This window comes from Gadus macrocephalus, chromosome 6 (genome assembly GCF_031168955.1).
Source record: "Gadus macrocephalus chromosome 6, ASM3116895v1".
NCBI lineage: Eukaryota > Metazoa > Chordata > Actinopteri > Gadiformes > Gadidae > Gadus > Gadus macrocephalus.
Window position 1 is genome coordinate 10,474,249 of NC_082387.1, and position 25,268 is coordinate 10,499,516.

A 25,268-nucleotide genomic window follows, 5' to 3' on the forward strand; every position below is an offset into this window, starting at 1 on the left:
AAATGTATTAACGAGCATTAGTCGTTTGGTAAAAAAAAATGGCATTTTTATTAATTTTACAATTGGACAATGTCAATCTACATCATGACAGGACAACAAGTGTAGAGAACAGGACACTGCAGGGACAAAACAAACCAATTCCACATTAGTTACCTTCCATACAATGTCTTAATAAATCACTAGCTACAACTTTCCATCTCTGGTTATTCAAAAGCATTTCCAACTCCTCCTCCTTCCTCCTTCCCCCCCCCCCCCCCAAAAGAAAGATGACTTAATATACAACGAAATTGTCGGTCAGCCCTGAATCGTACACAAGTGTAAAACTACACTCACTGTAGGAGTCCCAAAGATGTGCACCCCTCCCCCGCACTCCAACACCTCCAAACTGAAAGCATTTGAGGATTCCCACATTGATTTAAAAAACAAAAAACATAAAATATTTCACAAAATGATCAAAATATCAAAACAAAACTGTAGCTTACATTCTGTGCGATGCGCCGAGTATTACAAAGGTTACAACTCAGCTGTGAGTGACATCAATAAAGATGACCATAGCGCACGCACACACACACACACACACACACACACACACACACACACACACACACACACACACACATCAATTTACTCTCAAGACAAACATGTACACAACGCAGAACCTCATCCAAAAATAAAGATGTTTAACTTTTCTTTTAGGAAGCAGTATTAATATCAGAAATAGCTGAAAAGAAGTTACTGTACGAGTTAATGGGCTACACCTAAAAATGCTGGATGTTTTTTTTTTATTATATATAAACGCACAGGAATGTTGGACCTACTTTAAGTTAAAAAATACAAAAAAGAAACCCATATTTTGAGTGGGATTTGTTGAAGAGGGACGTGGAGGGGTGTGTGTATATGTATGCGTTTGTGTGTTTTCGGGTTTGGGTGTATGTGTGTTTGGGGGGGGGGGGGGGGGGGGGGTTCTTCTTCGCTCAGCGTCTCATGGGCCTACAGGAAGTGACCAGAGTACTGCTTCACACTGAAATACAAAGCAAGACATTAAGAAATAAATACTTAGAAGGGACAAGTTACTCAAACAAAGTTCATTCTGAGGATTTTGGGGAAACAAAAAGGGACAACAAAAAAAAGTCAGGGGAGGGACAGAGCAAAGGGAGGTGTAGTGTTAATCCTGGCATCAAAGAAGAAACCGTGCACCGGGATAGGACAGGGAGAAAGAAGGAGGGGAGGCAGGGTTAGTTACCAAGGCAACACTACACTGCTACTTAAAGAGTGCTACAGCAGTTAGCATCAGGCTAAGCTAAACAGCAGCAACACGCAGTGTATACAATACATGCTTATTGGTTGCCAAGGGAGACAGAAGAGGAGGTGCCTGTGCCATTTGGCAGACTGTGATTTGTTGTCGGTTCATCTAACTAAAAACAACAAAATCACTAGTCTTCCACACAGCAGCAGCCAGGGGAAGAATCAATCCATTCCCTGCTTCACAGTGAAACGGCTTGGATGGCTGAGGCATTCTGCTCGTTGCCTTCTACAAATTCATTGAGTCATACAAATAGACCCGTTGGAAACATGCATTTCATTGACGGTTGGTTTGCGCGTCAAACCTTCCAGAGCCATTTCATGAAAGAGGAAGGTTTTGTGCAAGTGGCAGGTTGCATGAAGAGAAAAGGAAGGGGTTAGTGAATAGAAGAGACAGCTGGCAGCTAATACATCACACAACAATAATCCATTCATATATACATTCAGTCAAATGCATTGATGTGTGAATATCCAAAGAGCCAATTCACATAGTTGTTTTGATCATTTATCTGTTAAAGGTTTGCTTAACTACCAAACAGTTTGCATTAAGGATCAGCCATATTTTAAATCAACAAAATTCTAAAAGAAGAACGAATTTAGAAGATTTATATGACACCACCCATTGAATTTTAATGGATTACAATAGAATTTCTTAGGGCTGCAACTAACAATTATTTTCAAAGTTGATTATTCCAAGAATTGTTTTTATTATCATTGAGTCCATAAAATGTTGTAAATAATAGCAAATGCCATCACAAGCTCAAAGTGATTGGTTTTATCTGACAAGCAGCCAAGAAAAACTAAACCTAATCCTTTAAAAATTATCCATGTACCAAATTCAACTGCAAAATTCAACTGCAAAATTAAGCAGCAATCTGTTATTTGTGCTTCAAAAATCAATACAATGATTAAATCAATGACAAATATCAAATGACCCATTTTCTGGGGACCAACTAAGCTATAAATGGCCTATGTTGCAGCACTAGATGTCCTTGAAAGACGGATACCAGTCGCCTCATTGTATTTACCAAACAGTGGTCTAGGCGTCGGCACTTGCCTGTTCTGCAGCAGGTACTGGGCGTTCTGGATCTGGTCCTGGGTGCCGCTGATGGTAATAATGCGGTCCTCAGAGCCCTCCAGGGGCTCGTCGATCTTGATCGAGGCCCCGGACTCGTGGCGGATCTGCTTGATTCGCTGGCCTGCTTTACCAATGATTGAGCCCGCCATCTACATGAAGGTCAGGGTGGTGGAACAGAAGGAGGGACAGGACTCCTGTCAGTAGCCACCACCGAGGGTACGATTTCATACAATTTCCGTGAGGGAAAAGACTGCATAAAAACACAATTTCCTCGCCTGATCACCAGACGGTAATGAAAAGGTGAGTTACGTGATGATCGACAGGGCGCTCCCGTCATCATCACGGCATGCTGACATTCTCGATAACACATTAAAATCATTATGAGCCAATTAAGCAGAGACGAGGCCAACGACTAAATGTTCTTCGTAGCAGACTGACGAATGACGTTGACGAACACATGGCACCGCAGAGGGTTTCGCCCAGACCGCGTGAGTTTAATTAGCAGCTCGTTAAAAATGAGCGAGCGGTGGCGTTGGGGTACACCTTGTCGCATACTCACGTCTTTCGGGATGGTCACCTGGGTGGTGATGACGGGGCCCCCCATGTCGTTGTACGAGCCCCGACCGCCTGAGGACAAGAAGACATGGATTCAGAGAACAGGGTGATATGGGGAAATAAATTGAATACATTCATATCGCATTGTTTGTACACACAGTATGAGGGAATAGCAGCGTGGCAGCTCACCTGATGGGTAGTTATCCCAGGAGGAGCTGTTATCTGCCAGAGAGAGAGAGAGGAGGGGGAGCGTTAGCAAACGGATTGACAGATCAACAAGCCATGTCAAAACATCCTTTAAATGGCAAAAAGCTGCCAGGTTTTTGCAATATTGAGCCAGACATTATCAATGACACTTGTGCACCAAAAGCCTTTGGTATAAAACTGTTGAAAGAAGCCTGAAATGTCCACTTGAAAAAACAGGGGTGGGGGGAAGCAATGGCTTTCCTGTACAACAGAGAAAATGCCTATTGATTCATTCTTTTTTTTATAACTTACCTTCACCTTCCTATTGAAGATCAAGCCAATTAGGCAACATGAAAGCCATTTGTTTTAATTCCAATGTGCTACATGAGTGTAGCACACATTAGTGTCCAACAAACACCTCGCCCACAGTTGATTAAGAGGCTACGCTTAATACACTACGCTAGCACACAGCCACACCAGCACAGTAGAAAATGACATTTCCAGCACAAAAGACAAAACCAGTGCCTACTCACCATATCCACCACCTCCCTGTTGGAAAAGAAAAAGAAAGACAGATTTAGCAAAGGGTTCTGCATATTACCGACATAGGCTTAAATGAGAGATGGACAAATGCAATGAGGATGCAGCAGCTTCGTCCATGGAATAGACTCAACTGAAAGCCACCCAAATTTCATCCCTGAGCCAGGCTCCTCCTTCCCTTACTCCCCCTCCTTCCCTTACTCCCCCCCCCCTCTCCCTTCCTTGCATCTCCAACAGCCCCCACTTCCCCCTGCTATTCAGCTGCTGCTCCGTCACCAGGGCAACAGGCGATTCAGAAATGCTGTTGCCGAGCAACGCTTGGCAGTATCCTACCAGCTCGAACAGAGCTAGATGGAGAGAAACCTTCCAGTCTGTCAACAAAGCGTTATTATTGCCTAGCAACCAGCCAGGGCCACCGTTTATACCCCCCACATCCTCCCTCCACTACCCGAAAAAAATGGGCTGTGAAAGTACATGGTAAAGTACATGCCAATTATGTGTGATTATTATGGGTTCTGCTGTGATTACGGTCATTTGGTTGGATGGCTCACGCATGGCAAGAATGAACTGGTATGCTCATTCTTGCATGCAAGTATGTATGTATGTATGTATGTATGCATGTGTGTGTGTGTGTATGCATGCACTTATTCAGGAATACATGCATGCTTGGGTGTTTGTGGGAACAACTGCCCAGCTACCCTAATATTGCCGTGCTAGGTCATTAAACAATCTTAATCACTGCCATTGTCTGGTAAGGAGACCAATCAGCAGGCTAGCCTGATGATGCCATCATCCAATAGGATACCAGAGAGAGCTGCATGCACTTTTTCCAAGGGTCACTAACCATGTTATCGCCATAGCGATCCGGTCTGCCTCTTCTGTCGCTGCTGATGAAGATGGTGAGGGACGGAGAGAAGGGGGGGATGGGGAGTAAGGAGAGTGAGAGGAGAAGAAGTGGTTAGACTTAAATGGTTCACATTGTTCGCTAAGAAATTTCAAGGTTTAGGTCAGAGTACACATACAAACGCACACACACACACACACACACAAACACACACACGCTGGGCACGATTACAGTATAAACACATTTTGTGCCAGCCAGCCACCCGCCCACACAGTAACAGGAACAGCTCTGACAGTGCTATGGTGAGAGGAGTGACAGCTGGCGATGAGGATGGACCCCCCATCCTATAACCCAAACAAAATGAAGGGGGAAAAATGGGAAGGGAAATTGTAGGAGCTGATCCGATGCCCTCGCAAGATTAACAAACATACGTGTAACCGTCATGTTTGACAATAGACTTCTTTCACTTGTTGATTACGCTTAATACAGTTTGACAATGGCAGCCATTTTGCCGTGAGCCTTCAGATTTATTGAAAAAGGCAAAATGTTACTATTTAGTACGGTACACAAAAGTCACGGTTCGGTACGTACCTCGGTTTTTAAGTCACGGTACGGTACGGTTAATAGTTAAGGGGAATAAAAAAAATGCAGCACTGAAAACACCAATAAACTTTGTTATGGCATTTCCGTTTCTGAATTCCCAGTGAGCTGGGTTTGTACAGCTCGCTTTTTTTTTTCACAGCAACGGTGATAGTAACACCTGGATGGCGCCTTTTCAAATGCGTGTGCATGTTTAAGTGCTGTAAGTAGACACAGGGAGCCCTATCCATAGCCGGACAGCCTGTCGGAGACCCTCTCCGTAGCTTACGTGCACATCCAATATTTTTAACTATGCGTCGAAACCATGGACCTATTGGTCGACGCAACGGAGACGGCAAGGGCCAATTGCATTGCGTATCCGACATCCCGACTGAGAGCTGCTGATCTTATATCTTATACACTGTATAAGATAGATCGGGCGGCCAATTGCATTGCGTATCCGACATCCCGACAGAGCTGCTGAAGGGATTACGGAGTCGGAGTAGCCGACTCGCCGAGCACAGCAGGGCCGAGAAAAAAAAAAAAAATAATAGTTTCACTTCTGACACCAATGTAGTGACCTCGCCGGTGACATAATGATGTCGAGTCATTAGTAGTTGAAGGTAGTTTTAATGAACCAAAACCAGGTCACTGAAACCCGTAACGACATAACCAACGGCAGAAAACCGACCCAAAACAAACCCCGGTTACCCCGGCAACCCCCAACACGGTCTCACTCGCGTGCAGGCCCCCACCCTCCTGTTCTTCCAAAGCCCTCCCCCAGCTGACCTAATGATTCGCCCCCACGCTGATTGACAAGAAGAACATTACAATACATGCACATAGAACAACTGGCATAACGGACAACGAAATATAATGCAACACATAACACAAACTATTTAACTGTCCCAGGGTCGCTACATTACTTTGGCTAAACGGTCCGGGTGGAACTCCGACTTCAAGTTTTAAATTCCGTATTGCAAAACAAGCCTTTACATTCACCATATTAACGCTATGTACGCCACATTTACGAACCGCGGTACACCTCTGTAACCGCACCGAAGTGCCTGTACCGTGACGGTTCGGTACAAATACGTGTACCGTTACACCCCTACTATTTAGTAAAGCTCCAGTTTAGTCCATGCCAAATGCTACAGTTTATCATTTATAGTCCAATGTTTATAACCCACAGAATATCCTGATCATTGCAACCTCCACACAGGTGATATTAGCAATCATTCGTAGCATTCAAATCGTTGGCTGGTATTTTGAGTAAAAACGAAATATATTTGTGACACAAAACAACAAGAACATGGCCCCACCAGGGCAGTGGATCACAAGTAGTCACAGAAGCACTATTAAACTCACCTGGAAATTAGAGGCCTCTGCATATGACTCCTAAACGAGAGGGAAAGAGGCTGTATAAATAAGTGTTCTACACATGAGAAAGGAGGCGATATTGCTGACAAGTCGAGCTCCCATGGGAATGACTACAGAAGAGGATGGGTTCAAGCAAACAGCCTTTCACGGGCTAGGCACACGCAACACACACACACAAACAAACAGATAGCGCAAGGGTTTTATTGATGGGGGAAATGGTGTATAAAAAGGAGTTAATTCATGTCTACAAACTATGAAGGGTGGCAGACAACAAGCACATCAGAGAAACGGATAATGCAGGCTGGTAAAAGGGGCGTAAAAAGGGATACAGAGACATTTCAGAGTTGGTCATCTGTCAAATCAATTACCAACTTAAGGCTATGATCTTCAATACGTGGTCTTTTAATTTTTTCCAACCAAGGGTTAGAGGCTAACAGACACCACCTTATCTAGTTGTGACAGATACCAAGGCTATAGAGGCAAATATCACTAATGAAATAATTCAAATTCAAAATGTCAATCTATCCCTTGGGGATGAGTTGGGTGGGTTGGCGGGTGGGGTAGGGGGTGGCGGGGACTAAGGAACCTAGCAGGAGAGCAGGGGTCTTGGGGGGGGCCGGGACTTACTTTGACCTGTCCTCAGAGCCGCGGTACTCATAGTAACGGTCATCTCTGTGGGCACGGTTGAGATGGAAAGACACGCACATACGTACATAAGCACAGACACACAGATACAGATATAAAAAGGTGCACATACACTTCATGGGAATGGGATTACAATGAGATTTTGCGTGCTCTGCAAAAGGCAACGACGAATTCTCTTTTTTGATTTGTGTGTAGCATGGCAATGGTTACATTAAGTTGGATGCTAGTGATCTATAGAATGACAAACCAAGATCATAACCCAGATTGTGGTGCAGTACTCAAAAGCCCAATAACCACAGGGTGAAAAGTAAATGGGGCAGGGGTTATCAGGTATGTAGGTGTATTCAGGTATGTAGGTGTATTCAATTGTATTTGAATAACAAATGATGGCCTTTATATAGCGTACAGTACCATGTAGGGACGCATTGATGTAGGCAGATTCAATTTATTAATGTTGGTTTAGCCGATCTGATACTGATCACCGATTTTTACAGTGAAACACTATTTTTTATCAAACCCTACTTGCCTATTTAAATAGGCAAGTAAGGTTTACAAACCCTGTGGGTTCCTAAATAAAACAAGTAAAAATGTGGTGCCACGTATTTGTACTGATTCTGCAGCAGTGGTCGCCGAAGAATTGACTATTTTCTCTCAAATATAACCAAGTATTCGGATATTCGTTCGGCAAAAACAACAAATTATTTGGCCAGCCCTTCTAATTCGTTCGGATTTTACAGTTAAAGAAGTTGGCAATAGCCTCTGGCAATGGTTATTTTTCTCCGGCCCTTGCAACTGTTAATGTACTGCAGCATTAACTTTTTCATCATGGTTATTCATTTCATTATGGAGTTTTGAAAACGCGGAAACAAGTAGATGAATGTATTATAAGGACGAATGTATTGAACCAAAATGACGCATTCAAAGGAAGCATACAGTTTTTTATAGATTCTTCAAGCCTGCCTTTGCCAGAACTTGTAAATTAGAACGAGAAACTGTAGTCGGTGCCGCGAGTCTTCAGAAAATCTGTTCCCATGGAGTGCTGTAACAGCCTCCCTCACGAGTCACTGACTGGGGGTCAGACTAGATAGCAGCGCCGTTATAACTTCTAGGTTTCAACAAACCCTTGTTTTTGCTTCACATTGTAGAAACTATGTTGACATGCTGGATCAGCACTCAAGTTAGATTTTTGTGTGATTAATTACCTATTTTTTTTGAGCGAACGTACAAAACACACTTACAGGCTGGTATTGTAAAGCCTGTTCTTCAGTGAGATGCAGCCTGTTAAATCCATCCAATAACCGACATGTTTAGGGAGTTTATCGGCTCCTAACGAAAGGTGGCCGATTGATCAGTACATCACGATGTAAATGACCCCACACATACATATACACGTGTTCAAAAGAATAAGCTAGCGTATGAAACAGTTTCAAAACATCACATCAGTTCTGGGTAAACCATGGCGTGTGCAAACATCTTACCCTCCTCTGTGTGGGGGTCCAAGGGGCATGTTGCGTCCACGGCCGCCTCCTCGGCCTCCTCTAGCGGAGTGGGAGGGAGGGGGGGGCCCCCTTCGGGGGCTCATCTCGTCGTAATCTCGGCGGGCGGGGGGCATGGGGCCACGTCCCCCCCTGCCGGAGGGCATGCGGTCGAAGCCACGGTCACCACCACCCCTACCCCCACGCATGGGGAAGCCCCCCATGGGCCTGCGGCTGCCCCCCCTCTCCTCAAACATCATAGTGAAGCCACCGTAGTCGTACGTCTCGTCGTAGAAGTTGGGGTCATAAGGCTGGGCACGCCCCTTGATGGGAGCCTGGCGAACAACGACAAGGTAAGACACGGAACAGGAAGAAGCAACTGAACAATTTGAGAGTAGGAATCACTACCAAAATGAATTGAAATTAAAACATTTGCATGGATTCATAGGCTGCATCCTTTATCACCTTAGTTTTCAGCATTACATTTTGTATACAAAAGTGACATATGTATTCTAGGGGTGTCCATCTCTCCTTTATAGGACGATCCGATACGCATCGCGATACATATGCTACAATACGATTCAGGGACGATACATTTTGATATGTGACGATTCGATTCAATGTTCTAACGATCCGGTGCGATTTGATGAGATATGAATCAATCTGACAGATAGTTAATATTTGTTTAATGTTAACACATTAATTTTCTATTCATTTAAATAAGCCATCTATAAAAGAAACATTGCCTACTTTCAAATATATATATGGTGTAGGGACCATGGAATCTTGGAAGAAAAAATGGAAGACCAATTTATAAATTTAGAACTACATGTCAATTTATTTGTTTAGACAAATAAATATTTATTTATTTAAATATTTATTTATAGACCTGATCGCTGTCCTTCACAATTTATAAAAATAGCGAAGCTTTTTGTCAATATTCCCCTCCTTATAAGACCCAAAGGACTTCCACACGTTTGATGTCAGATACGCTGTTGCATTGATCATTTCACTGTTTTCGGACACATGGCTGTAATTCACACACCCACAACTCTGGTTGTTCCCTTCCCTTCTTTCGTGCCGTAGGGCGCACGCGGAGACACACACAAACACACACGCGGATCCGCCCGCTTCCTTAAGTAAAATTTCCGGATGCGTATGTAAACTGAATAAATTTAGTTGACTGTCTGGATATCAGGCTGAAGCTTCACTCAATCGATTTGCAACATTTAAAATCGGTGCATCGACAGATTCTTGGTGATTTTAAATCGATTCAGGAGCCCACGTCTCGATGTAGTCCCATCCGTCAGTGCGTTTACATGCAGTCATTATCGGATAAAGAAACGAATAAGACCTCAACAGGACTATTAAAAACGCATGTAAACACCTTTACCCGATCTACTTTGGACAGAAATCGGTATGTGAACGGAGAAGCGAAATCGGATAAGAGCACCTAGATAACTCGATCATAGTCCGGTTTCTACCTGCATGTAAACCTGCATCGTTTCGGATATCGAATTTCGTGTTCTGCGCAGGCTCGAGATCTTGCGGCCGGGGGACGTGAGCCGGAAGAAGAAGAAGACGGTATGGTTGTCGCCGTCAAAAACGAGAAACAGCGATTTATTTAAAATGGGGACGCAGAAGATGGAGGAAGCCGGTAACATGCCATTGCCCCCTATAAGTAGTGTATCATCATCAACATGCATTCAGTACACACTACGCTTCGATTTCACCCAAGGCTGAATTAAAAGTACATGTTTTCCTTAACGTTGGTCATCAACGAGTTTGTAAAGTAGTAACTTCAGGCACATCTGTCCAAATAAACGTTTTTTTCGTCTAACGTGTATACGATCTTTATTCATTCATTGCGCCGCGACCGAACTGACAGGGATATTCTGATACCATGAACCTTAAAGACTGCGTCGGGTTCTCAGACTCTCCGGTACTTCCACAACAAAGACTAGTAATCAGGGGTTATCTCGGCCATGGTGGAGAAGGCATTGGGGGAAAAGGAATTTTGGCTTTGACTCTCTGAAGTCCTGATTGAAACCCTACATGGAGAGAAAGGGAATTGTTGCCGTATGCGGGACAGCTGTCAGTTCACTTCGGGTCCATGTAATTTCTCTGATGCTCTATTGTTACGACCTCTCGGTCGTATGCAGACTCCTCTGGCTGGACTTCTCCCGCTGCTCCGCCGCCAGAGGAGTCCGCATACGTAGGAACAATGGAGCGTTGGAGAAATGACATGGACCGAAATGAACTGACAGCTGTCTACTGAAAACATCTTTCTCGAATGCCACCTGTGTTTGTTGTTGCTGGGACGTAGAGGTCAACCAGAAGTGGCTCTATAACCAGTTGTTGAAAGGGCTACAGCGCCACCTAGGGTAGTGGATTCAGCCATGCTCCGGCCATTATTCGATTCTCTTAAGGGCCATGTACGTTCGGATAATTGATACGGTCCGTTCGAGTAGCAAAAATCGGAATAAGGCTTAATCCGATCTAGCTGTCCCATGTAAACGCACTGTGTTAATCCAACCGGTTACCGATTCGTATCGGGGAATCATTACACCCCTAATGTATTCCTTCATTTTCCGTTTCACATATATGAGCTGTAACTACAACTCACTTCAGCGATGAGCTCCAGCATGGTCTTGATACACTCAACCACCCTCTCCGATTTGCCTCCAACCAGCACCACCCTGTCTGTTGACTGAGGGCAACACTCCTGGAAGAGCTTGATACTGGTCTGGGTATTCTAGAGAGAGACATAAGCACGGGTCAACATGAGCATTAACAGAACTGATATGACCACCAATATCAAACTTTTGTGCCCACAGAAAACTTTTGTAAACTGACAAATTATTAATTTAAAAAAAGACACTTAATTTTATGGCCCATTCTTGAACCATTATATTTGACATACTTAAACTGCAATAGAATTAGCTAGATGGAAACTATAGACAGCCAAATTCCCTAAGCAGTATTTAACTACAAAAGAGAAACATCCTTGGAACAGAATGATTGCAAACATTACAAATCTACGCATCTGTGGTGGCGGTCAGGTGCATTATATGTTTTATAATGCACCTTACTCGTAAGGTGCATTATAAAACATTACATTCCAGGCATTTTCCTTAAGTGCTTTTGATTGCCTGAGACCAGACTGGGTTCCACATACCTCTCGGAGCTCTTTGATCTTTGCTCCCTTTACTCCGATGATTGAGCCAGCCAGACTCTGGTGAATCAACAGTCGAAGCTCACAGTCGAAGTCCATGCCATTGTACTGCTGGTACTAGGAGGAAAATATTTATCAGCGCATTGTATTAAGGTAAACTTGGCCGGATCAGGGCACCAGACCCAAGGAGGGATCCAATTAAAGGCCAAACCGAGGTGAGCTCCACCCCTCTGGCCCCTCCTCACTACTTACGGGCGCACCGTTGAGGAGGGGAACCGGAAGGCTCAACGGAGGACTATTACACGGTATTCAAGCTTGCACACAATGTGTTCCGCCAAGGGGAATAAAGAGAAGAGAAAAACATTTTCCCTACCTCCTCCAGCGTGGGGATGATCTTAAGCAGGATTTCGCCAACGGTCTCGATGTCTGCACTGATACTCAGGATGCTACACGTTGTGTCCACCAACAAACATCCAGGCGGCGCAGCAGTGGAGCCGGCAGGGGGGGGGGGGGGGGGGGGGGGGGGGAGGAGGAGGACCAGACAGGTGATGTCACCAAGGGGGAGAAGGAAGGTACTTTAGAACAGGGGTCTACATCCCGTCAGCAGAGTGCTAGCCACAGAACAGACCACAACATTTACATTGCACTTCTTCCCCAACTCATCACTGATAGTAATGTCAGCGAGAATATCCTATTAACCCTAAGTCGTTGAGGCCCCATACCAACAACAATCCACCCAAAAAAATAATTGTCTTCTCGGTAGGAGAAGATGTTCAAAGAAGAAAAAACATAAATCCAAAAAAAGTGATCAACAGCATGCTAGTGAGCAGAGATGGGGAATCAAACATCAAAGAAAAAAATAAGAGCCGCTAAAGATACTACACAAATAATTACAATTTGTGGCTGCAGACTTTATATTTTTTAGCAGATTTACCAGCAAACATCAATTTTTTTAGTTTTTAAACAGGTCTGATCGGTTGGTAAAGCTTCACACGGACTAGAATTGTGAAGGTTATCTGCATCCACATTGATTAATAAAAAATAAACTAAAACGACTCCAGAATTCAATGAAAAATAAATATCCAGACAAAAGAAAATGTAAGTGCGGTCTATGGATAGAAAAAGATAAACGGCCAAGAAATAAAGTATTAAGCTTTTATGCAACAGAGGTTGAGATGGACCACCACTGGATTGGGGAGGCAGGCAGCTGGGAGAAATGTTAAAAATAAAAAAAATAAAAAAAAATCACAGGACAATGGCGAGGTGAGAGAGCGCACAAGAGATGGGGACACCGTCATCGACTCCAATGACCAAGCTTAGGTGAAAGCGTAAAGGATAGGAAAAACAGACAACACTGTAAACCTGGCCTTATGCACACACGCTGGATGGGCAGTCTCAGGCTAACAAAACAATGACCGTCACCAGAAACATATGGAATGAGGCAAAACAGAAATAAAATACTTGTTTAAGTTATATTTTTTGATAATCACCGGGAAACCAATTTTCAGAAATGAGAGGGAGGAACGCAGTCAATAAGACAAAACATCCATGAAAATATCAAAAACAGACATGTTGGAAACACAGGGACCTTGTGTAGCGTGCTAGCAGATTGTGGGAAACCCTTAAAAACACTTTCATATGGCTGAATTTTGACGGAACTTCAACATGGAGGTAATATTTAAGATTTTGACTTGGCTTTCACTGGGTCGAGTTTGAGTTGGACATACGGCATTTTTTTTTTTCACGCTACAATACTGTGAGAAAAGGTAGATTAATATACAGTGACTTGACAGAGGCAGGATGACTATTATTTATCTGTTCTTGTTGATTGTCCTGTATACAGGCAGTGAGAGGGAGGAGCTTTGGGACATACCGCTCAGGCCCACTGCTGTCTGGGACTGACACACTGGCATTGTACTGGGCGTGGAATGGGCAGGGGCCAGGGCCATTCGAGCACACAGATGTCAATCAAGTAAGGCGCCCATTTAGGGACAGGGCACGATAATGGGCGGGGCCAACCAGGGTGTCAGGTGGGCGGGCGCAGGAGGGGCCATCCAGAACATGGGCAACAGAGGAGGAAGTGGGCAAAAAGTCAACAGTAAAATAAAAAACAAGGAAGAGGGAAGAGGGAGGGGGGGGGGGGGGGAGAGGAATACATTTTAATATACAGGCTCTAAACTGGTCAAATGTGACTTCATTTTTTTCTTTTTTCTCTCAGAGATTTGTTTGGCAAAGAGAGAAGAGAAGGTGACATTAGAAAAATGGGTAATGGTATATTGAGAGATTCAGAGGGATAAAATGTTTGGGGGTGGGAGGGGGGGGGCAGAGAAGAGGGACAATGAGAGAGCAACAGTAATTGAACAGAGGGAACAGGGAATGGGTAAGTGGAGAGAGGAGAAAAAGAGGTCATGACAATAAATGAATTGAGTATTGGGCAGGTTACTTAAACATTTCTCATTGAATGAAAAGGTATTTGGCGCTAGAAGTGACCTCATCTGCACTGTGCCAATTCTAGAAGTTAAAACTCAATTAGCGTGGCTTGAGCTGGGATCTAAATTTTTAATTGATTTGAAAACAACTTGTGTCAAGGAAAAGCAATTGAACAAGTGCGCTTTGGGCAAGTGAAGCAAAGAAAATAAAGAAAATGTATCCACATCAATATTACAACTATAAAAAAAAAAGGTTTCCAACAGCCATTTACTACACATGAAAGGCCAGAAAATCTCGCAGATAGTCAGTATAGCTATAACGAGAAATTATGGTTCCAAAAGATCTTATGTGGTAGTTGTTGGCAGACTGCACAATTTGGTTAAGGATAGAATACATGTTTAGAATAGGTGTACTCACGTCTGTTCGTAAAGCTTTGATGTTTTTACCACCCTTCCCAATCACCGCTCCTGCATTCTAAAGTCAAATGGTGAAGATAAGGTTAGAAATCTATAGAAAACACTGAAATCCAACATCAACAAGTGACGGGCAATTTCTGAACACAAAATTATATAGTAAGAGAAAAACTATAACGATTCTTCAAAGGAAATTTCAAGAATTCTTTCAAAATTGACTTTTTCCACCAATACGGCTCTATTTGAACAATATATAGGTATGCCATGTGAAAGACATGAAGGATGCTTGAAAAAGTGCACGTAGTTTACTTTGCTCTGCAGGAGGATACGAAGCTCCACCATTTCGTCTGAGTTCCTGGAGCGCTTGAATGATTTTTGGTCCTCTGCGTCCTCAGCTGGGCGCTTACCTAAAAGATCATTTGATTAAAACAAATTTAACCCAATGAACTGGAGAAATGTATGCTATATCCAGCAACTAGTCGTTCACAATGAATTACTATGTATCCAAAGCAGTGTTATTATTGCATATTTTAAGTAACGTGCAAAAAGGATTGTTTAACATTTGGCAATGGAAATCTACACTGTTGCCTTATTTATCAAGACAAAAAAGAAATGAGAAAATACACACCATCGTAAAATATATACTATTCTTACAAGATTCAAGTATCCATTATTAACAAACATTACCATTCCTTTCCAAGATCAAACTAAATCCATTTATCCTTTTTTTATTTTTTCGAAGTTTTGCTTGAAACAACAGCTTAGAAGGATGACATCGACATATGCATTGTAATATTGATATTAAGAGATAGTATACCGTTTGTCTCTGTGTTGCTGAATGAGGTCTCTTCTTGTTGTTCAATTTCTGTCTCCATTGTCGGCTGGCCACAAGTGGGATTGGATCGGCACCTCGGTCCGGGGAAGAGGCGGCGACGGGAGAAGAGAAGCAAGAAACCGGGCTTGCAGATCTGTGGCGGTTGGTCGTCATTGTAGAGGAAGAAGGTTCGACAAATTAAAGCAGTGTATTTAAGAGCCGTTTTAAAAAGGGGAGGAGAGGAGGGGTTGATTATGCGAGACTGTTAAGAATGCTGGCACTCACCGATATTTATTGCGAAGACCAGGTTGTGACGATGGGCGTAACAGAATAGGCTAGAACCAACCAGCGGCTGCAACCTGTGGACAGAGGGAGAACATGACGAGATATCAGAAAGAATCGGCGATCGGCACACATTTCTTTGTCATTGTTGCATTTGCATCGTTGCACACCAACAGCGCTACTGTAATGGCCATTTCGTTCACCAGTCCTATGCACAACTAACAAAACACAGTATTATTGTATGCAACAACAAATACAACATTCACAATAACACCGAAAACTGGGCGACGAAGGCCAGAAGCATAACCATTGCCTCCATGTTGAACGATAAGCGCTAGGAATAGGCTAATGCAGAGCGAGGATGGACATTAAGCTATAACAGCGATTAAATTAAACTGAGATTAGACACATAGTTATCTTTATTTAAACTACGTGCTTAGAGTATACGTGTAACCTAATGACGCTTAATAGCTAGCATAAAAACCAAGATAACCAACGTTAGCGTCCAAAATGGCATGCAGGATCTCCGTCGAAATGATCTGAGAATGTAGCGTTACTCCAATTGCATTCTTTATCGATGCTAAATATTTAGCTGAAATACAACAATTGTCGAAGTCACTTTATCACTAACAATTTCGACTCATTAACGCTAGAAATTACTTACTCGAATATCAGTAAACCGTGAACCACAAAGAGGCCTAGATAGGACAGAGAGAGTGCCTATAGTATCGCCATATTGCGTGGTAGCCCTTAAGTCCAAGGGTCCGAACGTACGGTGGGCGGTACCCCTGTCCCGCTTCCAACCAATCAGTAGTGGTAGTAATGGGAGAGGTACCGCCCAGTGTACGTTCGGAACCTTGGCTCTGGGATCTACCATGTTGGAACCGATGTGCTAAAGAAAATGAAGCTAGTCGAGTTAGCTTCCACGCTAAATATAGCAGCAAACAAAACCATTTGCCGAGCTGTGAGCAATATGAGGAAACCGCGATATTACGCGATCTTATATTAAATAAACCGGGGAGAGTGCGTGCAACATACGTGTAAAATAATAACATGAATATTATATTTCTATTTGGAAACACGAACCTGCGATTCAACACTTTGCTTCTTCCTTCCCTTCCTTCTCTTACGCTACCCAAAGCGGAAATGGCTCTATGTCCTCCCACAATCGAGTGTTTATTGGTGCAAACGGCTCACTGTCTTTTCTCAGACGAGCGTTGATTAGTGCAACTCACGTCAATCAAACATCTTACCAGTACCGTTGGCCAGAGCATGAGACCACCAGACTTTTAGAAATGCTTGCTTTTGCATAAGGTTAGTTAAAGCGTTGTTATCGTATCCTCGAAGATGTCACATTATTAAGATTAAACTCCAAAGATAGCCTGTATGCAAATAGTTATAGTAGCCCTGTTTACAATTCGCATGTTTATTTGCTTGAACGAACGTCAACTTTGGCGCCTTGGCTGGTCTCCAGCAACACTAAACGCGCCAACAAAATATATGTCAGATGTTCAGACTCATCTGTTTTTCAAGGGACAATAGTTTGCATACAAATAAATAATGTAAACTAAGTGATGCCGACAATGTAAGAACTGGTTAGCGTAGCTGGTCGGTTTCTGAAGGTTGACTGAATCAGTTTTGCGTTCAATAGAGAAACGTTTGACTTCCCTCAGATAACTACTATCTCAGGATCTAACCCAAGTTCACATGTAACATAATTTACCAGGAATATTGTGTCTAACCTTTTATTTATAGGGACCAAATATGGCTTCCAAAGGGCAGATGGCAACAACATAAAGAAAGATTGTATCTTGCTGGATCAGTAGTAGTTAGCCAACGCTAGAAGAAGAAGATGCCTCCAGGGACCCTGGCAGTGGTGAATGCCACTATGGCCTGGCTCCAGTCTTCTTTGCATATCCATGTGCCCTTCGCCTGGTTGGAGACCTGCGTGGAGTGGGTTCAGGAGGAGGGAGGAGGGGGCCACCTCACACAACAGCAGATAAACCAACAGGTAAGTAAGGGTACATCTGCTTTCAGTTTACAACCGTAAATAATAAATAAACACCATTTGGAGGCCACAATCCATAAACAATTGTGTCATGGGCATGCAAGTGGATAAGAGCAAGACACATTGTTATAAAACGAGTGTGTTTCCAGGTATTAGACCAGTGGCTGTTGGGAGATCTGAGGGACCTCGGCCATCCTGTCCTCCCGGGTGATCTGTCTGGGGCCCAGAAGACTGAGCTCACAGGCACGTTTTGTGTTCAGGTATGTCTTGCGTCTGTAATGTATGCTCTAATATTGTATCTATATACCCACAATATATTTCCACCGGGATATATGTACATGCATCCGTTAGCCAAGAGAACTGATCGTTAACATTGTACGGGAAGATATTGACAAACTATATTGAAATGTGCTTCTGGTGCTCCCCAAACTACCGAAGTACGTATTAATTTACTCACAATCCCCTACTTCAAGTGTCTCTGTATATTGATCACAAAACATTTTTGCATAATAAGCAATATGCAGAGTGCACCCTATAACCCCAAGGTCTTTTCCACTGTCCTAGATGGACTCGCTTCTCGACATCAGCCAGCCAGCGTACGGCCAGCTGCAAAAATTGAGAGGCAAGGACTGCACCAATGAGGAGGTGAATTCTGTAACCCAGGCAACCCAGAGACCCTGGGAGGCCAGGCCAACCCGCATGCTGCTCCTACAGGTTAGCACGCCAGCGTTGGGGTGCAACATGGCCCTTTTAAAGCACTGAAAGATAAAGCATAATGCAACATTAATGTTCCCAAATATATGAATGATAAAAATATGAATTGTTAAAGGAAAGAAATGGTCTTGGTAAAACAAACTAAATGATACACTAAAAACAATTATTGGTATTTTATGTATGCAAATAAATAGCAAGGTTAAGCTTTGTTTTTTGTTAACAAAAGGATTCTAGAAATGTTGGGATGTGCTATGATTACAATAATTTTTCTCATTGCCCATTATGCAAAAATAAGACTTGTTCTTAAATCAAACTGGAACTAAACTAAACGATAGAGTTAATATAAAACCAAGGATCTGTCTCTCTGCACTTTTTTTCACATCAAGTGGTGCACTTTTGTTGCTAAGAAACATTTCCAGGAAAAGTGTGCTTTTAGTCGGCCTACTTTAGCATTTTCCCCCCTGTGTTAATGCATTAAATAGCCACTTTATAAAGCATCCACAGTCTGTGTAAATATAATTGTAAAATAACTACCTCTGCCCTCACAGTAGGTGTTAAGATGGAAAAGGAAGTTGAGATTTGGAGACGCCTATATCCAATGGCACTGTGCCAAATAGACCATTTATGGATTTCTGCAAGGGATAGAGTCTCTTCACAATACTTAGGCGGTCGAGTAGATTTAGCTTTCACCTGGCGCAAAAGGTTATTTTCTGGTAAAGGGTTATATTAATGTACACAATGTGTGTACAATTTAACAAATGCTACACACCCACAGTGTTTAATTTAGTTTTACAAATCTCTCACACAAACTTTTAGGTTCTTTAAAATTGTTATGGAATTCTTCACAAATGTTGTGGAACTGTAGATGTGTCAAGACAGAATCTTATTTCACATTCGGGTATAGCTCCAATCTCAAGGCACATTCGGTTGCTTGGAAACCATCATGAGCACATGAGACGGAAGTAGCCATTTTCAATTCACCATATCTTGATCCGAAACTGAATAATCATCACTCATGTGTGCCAATTTAATGGTAACATGTATTGGAAACATCATAGGCCTAATACCGATTGATCATTAATTGGTTATTTCCATTAAAGACTGTTGGAAACTTTCCAAGATGGGTTTTTCATGATGGGGCCATCCAAGATGTGTAATAGGTGAAGAGCACAAATCAAGTTATCTTCCTAAAATTCCAAAAAATAAAACACAGATCGAGTAACTTTATTTGGAGGCAGATTCATGTTTGCCTCATGGTTTCATAGAAAAGATGACTAACTGAAAGGATTCCTCATTAGGATGGACTCCGTTAACCAACACAAAAGGAAAGCGCTTACTTTTGTTGGTGTGTTTTTGAGCACCATTAGAAGTGTACTGCTCATAAACAATATGAGCAGGACGGGAATAATGTTGTTTTTTGGTTGTTTTGGTTGTTTGGATATATTTGCAGGAAAAGTACAAAAATACCCTAAAAGAAATCCCAGCATATGTATTTTATTTTTCCCCCAACTGCTCGCACCTAAAGGTTAAACGTGCTGTGTCCCTCTATCCGGTAGTCTTTAATTTGGGCTGAACTGTGTGCGGTCCACTGGGCAGGTGACAGATGGGGTGCAGAACCTGGAGGCAATGGAGTATCAGCCCATCTCTGCCCTCAACACCTCTCTCAGGTGAGGGCCGCATCAGTTAGGGTGTTTGACTTCCAGCTGACAGGTTGTGGGGTACTTAAATTAATTGTGTTTTATATCTTGAATATAACTGTGGCCACTTTTCCTGGGATTTGGGGTGTTGTTTTGGGTCTCTGGTGCTCCCACAAGCATACAAACTTTGAAAAAAGTCAGTAAAGTGAGATATGCATTTCTGAAAGTACCCCGCCTACAGTTACCAAACGAGTGAGACAGTTTCGGTGCCCCCTCCTACGTAGGAAGGGGGAACATTTGAATATTACCTCCCACTTCCCCACCTCCCACCAATCAGAGCATAGCTAAGATTTTGTGGACCAGCGGACGAGTGCTGGGCGGAGATGTTTGCGCATTTCTGAAGCAGGGATATTCCATACAAAAATAAATGTCTAATTTGTCAGTTTGCCATGTTGCCTGCCAGGGAGTCCAGCAACTCTGACTTATTCCCAGCTGTTTGCTGGAAACAAAAGCTATTTCCAGCAAACAGCTTCAAAAACATATTTTCGGGAACTCGTATACTTAGTTTTCTTGTTGGGCAAACACCATAATAGTCCCCTTTAAAAAAAAAAGATCTCCCCTAAATCCCATTGTGACAAGAAATCACAAATCAACGATTGCTACTTTTACATCCAACTAGCATTGACCACGTAATGCTTGTTGGATGGAGAAAAGAAGAGTACCACCTTGTGGTGCTGACGTTCCCCTGTCTCTACCCTAGGCCCGGTGTGAAGCTCCAGCTCCAGGGCCAGATGGTGTGCCGGCTTGGGGTCCTTCTGCTGGGGCCGCAGAACGTCAAGGTCCTCGGAGGCGAGGTGGAGGACTTGGTGGACCGGAACAACCAGGTAGGCTCGGCCCCTTCTCTTTATAAAGGGCTTCCCTCCTCCACCCCTGCTGGCTTTCTTCAACCAAGGGGTCCATTGTAATTGGAACGCGCAGCCTCTCCTGTGGGGGCAGCGCAGGAAAGAAGCCCTTTTGTCCTTTTTTTTCTTTTTCTCCATGGGGTCTAAAAAAATGATTATACCCGATGATAATGACGGCATTCGTGTCCACCACCAGTCAACTGTCCCATTTGATAATGTGATTTATAATGTGATCAGGATAAATGGCATTGCCTGTTAAGATATAATTTGTTTGATTCGAACCAGGGCAGGGTACTCTGCGGAGCTCTGGGTCTTCCTGCGGAGGAGCAACCTCCTGGAGGAGCTGAAGAGGAGAACGCACCTGCACTGCAGGAAGGTGATTTACCAGGAGCAACACAATGTATAATGATGAGGTGGAGATCGAGGGTAAAAAGGTCGAAATTTCCCACCTATGAAATGTGTTAGAGAGTGATGATTGTGAAATCAACTCAAGGAAACTACCCGTCACAGCTTGCCATATAGAAAGAAAGGGTAGCAATTGGCTGCATTTCATGTACCTGTACCTCGTAATCTAGCAAGATTGTTAAATCCTTCCAGTACTATTATGCTTAGCATAATAAATATGATAAAAAAAAAAAAACGATTGTCAGTGTTGCCGTCATAAATGTGTATGTTAAAATTAAAGTTACACAACGTGAGGCTTTCCTCATCTCCTAGAGTTTTCAATAATACAGTCCCCCTCCTTTCAATTGTACAGCCTGGCTCATTTAATCGGTGTGTAACTGAACTGTGCGTCTATGTCTCATTTTGGTGTCATTAGCGAACCATGAAATGGAGGACCTGGACCCGGATGACCAGGAGCTGTTGGCCAGTCTGGAGGCCCAGGAGGAGCTGGACAGGGCTCAGGCCACAGCGATTAGGGACAGCGGCTACGGGACAGGCTCCTCTATCACCACCCAGGCCCACCCTCCATTTTCCAGGTAGGTAATGGCGGGAGGGAATTAGCCCAGAATTGAGCCTGTTATTATCGTCCTGCCTGGACTGAATGGTACCTCACCGGCCCTCAAGCTTTCCTTTTGAGTTGGGGGATAATTCAATGTTACTTTCGCCATTATCAGTGGGGTAAAATTGAGACTAATAATAATAATAATAATAAATGAAATGTATATAGTGCTTAACATGGTACTCTAAGACGCTTTACATATTGCCCTATCAAAACTATGTAAGACAGACTAGGAATAAAAGAAAAACAGAGGTTAAACATGAAAAATAAGGTGGGAGTTAGGTGGCTAGACTAACGTTTATATAAGTGATCATATTGTGATACTCTTGAGTTCAGACTTTTTTTTATAATATAATGAATGTTATATCAAAATGTATTATTTGAATAGCATCATTCTTAAACAGTTTCAACATGCAAATAAAGCATGTGGATCAATGAATAAAGAAAATGCAATGGCTTGATTAAGACGAGAGGACAGAGGTGGCGAGAGCATCAGTCAATATATGCAAATAAATTATGAGCTGATATAAAAAATAATAGTCTCACAACATAAGGTGTATACTATTTATATTAACATGTTCCCATCCCATTTCATTTCTATAGCTCGGTGTCTGATCATCGTCGTATACTGTTATACATTATATCCATTTAATTTAATTCAATAAAAAAAAAATTGACCAGTTAATGAAGGAAACTAATCACTTTGTTACAGTGACCGTCTGTAGAGCTTCACAGGCACTTAAATGGAGGTATATTTTCTAGGCACCCTTAAATCCAAAGCACTCAAACAATCAAAAGCCCAGTGGGAAAAGAAATGGGCTCTCAGGATGAGACATCTATATTATTCAGATTTGGCTCGTTTAGGAACACTCATCTGTTCATTATTGAATAAAAGTCTAGCTTTTGACATTTTGGATTCGGTAATGGTCATTACTAAATGGTTGGATAGCGTATATGTATTTTTGGTGTTGCCATTAATATTGACACCCAATGCCATGGTGACATTACCAAAGACCCAATAGCCTGAATATAGACACAAAACGTAGTGTTCATCAAATATTAATTTCCTCTAGTGCAGGACTGCCATCTTGAGACTGTGTCCATATATATTGCAATGAATTGTTGATAATTACGTACTTGTTTAAACTAGGTCGGCCTCGATGCATTGATATTATTGTATTCTATTTTTATCAGTGATTTATTAAGAAACAATGATACGCTTTTATCCTGTGAGACACATTTACAACCACAATGCTACCTATTCTTCATATTATAGTATAATAGTATTCATATTATTTATGACTTCCAGCATCGCTTTGATAGTATCTTTGCGCATGCTTAACTGTTGTGTGCACAAGTAATATGAATTGGTTTCTTCCAGGGGCGAATATTCAACACAGTCTCATGGACGCAATCCTGTCCAAGCCAGAAGAATAGGTTTGGGTGACCAAGGAGATTCTGTCCTTTTTGACCCAACATCCTCCATAAGATCAAATCAATACGAGGAAGAACCTTTCCCTGATGAAGACTTCGACGACCTGCCGTTGGATGAGTTGGACAGCCTGGTCTATCAAGAGGGTACAAATGAACCGGCGCATCTAAACTCCCCACGGGCTCACGATGGACCAAGAGGTGGGTCCCACAGCTCTGCTCCACCCTCCCTCAGACGGCCCCCAACCGCGGGGCCTTCTGCCTCTGGGTTGGGGTCCAGCCGTAGTGGTGCTGCCAAAAGACTGTTGGGGCCGGGGACCCCTAAACCCTCCGAGTCCTCACCGGGAATACCTGAAGAGGCCTATATCATCCCGGACGATCCGGATTTGATGGACATGGACTTGGAGTACTGCTTCCAGGAAGAGATGGACACGCCTCAGACTTCCAGAGGCCTTGGCGTCGCTGTCCTGCCGGCCGTTTCCATGCCACACCCAGAGTCCACAGAGCGTACCCAGGGACCTGCCATGCGTTTGAAGGATGTGCCCTCAACAGACCCAGTCGGTCGCAATTCGAGACCAGCCTGGAACGTCGACGCCACACTAGCGCTGACCTCTCCTCCGTTCACCTACCTGAGGTTGCTGCAGGCCAAGTTCCCCGGAGCTCCACAACGCCAAGGCACCAGCGTGCGCATCAAGGCCTTCATCGTCACCCTGCTGGGTAAACTGACGAGCAGCACGGGCGCCTGGTGCGTCCGGGCCACCGTGTCGGACGGCACCGGCTACCTGGACGTGGAGCTGTCTGACGGGGTGCTCAGCGGACTGCTGGGCTTCACCGTGGCGCAGAAAGGCGCCATGAGGCGCGATCCGAGTCGCAGAGGGGAGCTGGACGCCGGCATGAGCCGGTGCAAGGAGGAGATGGTGGACATGTGCTGTGTGATGACGCTCGGGTTTGAGGAGCAGGGCAGCAAAGCGGTGGTCACCAGAATAGATCCCGTGACGGAGGAAGACCTCGGAGCCCTGGAGCAGAGGGTCCGGGGCAGGGAGAAGGGGAAATGATGGACTGAAACTGGGCAGAGAAGAATCTTTCAACTGTGCTGGTAGAGCAATAACCTATTGAAACGTGTGACCCGGCCTCCGCATTTGTGATAATTGGTAACAAATCGTGACATTTACATTTTATGCAACGCATGAATAAGTAACACTACGCATTTTTCGAGGGGACAATTTCGGGGCTCACCGATGCATCCAACAAGCGTTTAACCAATATGAAATTTGCCATGAGCAAATGAATTGGCATTGGACAGCAATGAACGTATAATGGTCCAGTTAATAAACATTAAACATAACTTCAGGCTGTCCATTCTGTACGTTTGGTGTCACTTATGCATGTATCAGATCTGTTTTGCAAACTGGTAATTATAGGTGTTTTTATTCAAGGTAACAGTAATGGGAATCTGAAGTTCTGAATGGAGACGTGTCGAGGTGAGTGCAAAATAATTGAAAGGGGTATGAGACCACATGAGTGCCAGGGAAAGAGAAAAAGAATTTATGCGCTGATTGTTGTAATGAATTGGTGGCCTTTGCATTCACTCAATACATCTTTTGCTCCTGTTTGAAAAAGATTGAATGTCCAAGGGCAGTATTGGTCTTTAATAAACTTGGCCATGAAAGAATGAGAGAATTAGACATAAAAGGAGAGACCATGGACCTCTGCTGTTCTCATTCAATGTTGAGCTCATCTGTGATTTGAGAATGATGGTTTTACATTTAACCGCACCACAGAAACCATTTCCTACCAATTTGATATTTTGCTTTTATATTTTATGGTTTGTGTATGTGTGTAGACTCTGTAAACAAATAAAAAACTATCCTTGAA

The 25,268-nt window shown here is 43.3% G+C and overlaps 2 protein-coding genes across 7 annotated transcripts; one reads left to right on the plus strand and one right to left on the minus strand.

Moving 5' to 3' along the window:
* Positions 1–21: 21 nt before the first annotated feature.
* On the minus strand, positions 22–16,883 carry hnrnpk (heterogeneous nuclear ribonucleoprotein K). Of its 6 annotated transcripts, none has more exons than XM_060054046.1 (18): positions 16,785–16,883; positions 15,702–15,775; positions 15,420–15,570; positions 14,912–15,009; positions 14,607–14,663; positions 13,633–13,676; positions 12,133–12,205; positions 11,763–11,870; positions 11,211–11,339; positions 8,588–8,919; positions 7,092–7,136; positions 6,453–6,482; positions 4,506–4,548; positions 3,655–3,670; positions 3,125–3,157; positions 2,940–3,007; positions 2,360–2,529; positions 22–1,021 (listed from the first exon to the last, which is right to left on the minus strand). In XM_060054046.1, the coding sequence occupies exons 3-18, from the start codon at positions 15,475–15,477 to the stop codon at positions 991–993; spliced, it is 1,335 nt and encodes a 444-aa protein (XP_059910029.1). In that variant the 5' UTR covers positions 15,478–15,570; positions 15,702–15,775; positions 16,785–16,883; the 3' UTR covers positions 22–990. The 6 variants fall into 6 exon arrangements, with proteins under 6 accessions (XP_059910029.1, XP_059910028.1, XP_059910026.1 ...); XM_060054045.1 differs by having other exon boundaries at positions 4,506–4,545; positions 11,763–11,876; XM_060054043.1 differs by having other exon boundaries at positions 11,763–11,876.
* Positions 16,857–25,268, plus strand: rmi1 (RMI1, RecQ mediated genome instability 1, homolog (S. cerevisiae)). The gene is made up of 9 exons (XM_060054042.1): positions 16,857–17,012; positions 17,454–17,709; positions 17,856–17,966; positions 18,271–18,420; positions 20,017–20,087; positions 20,818–20,941; positions 21,245–21,335; positions 21,780–21,939; positions 23,344–25,268. Exons 2-9 carry the CDS (start codon positions 17,551–17,553, stop codon positions 24,446–24,448), a joined length of 1,971 nt encoding a protein of 656 aa, XP_059910025.1. The 5' UTR covers positions 16,857–17,012; positions 17,454–17,550; the 3' UTR covers positions 24,449–25,268.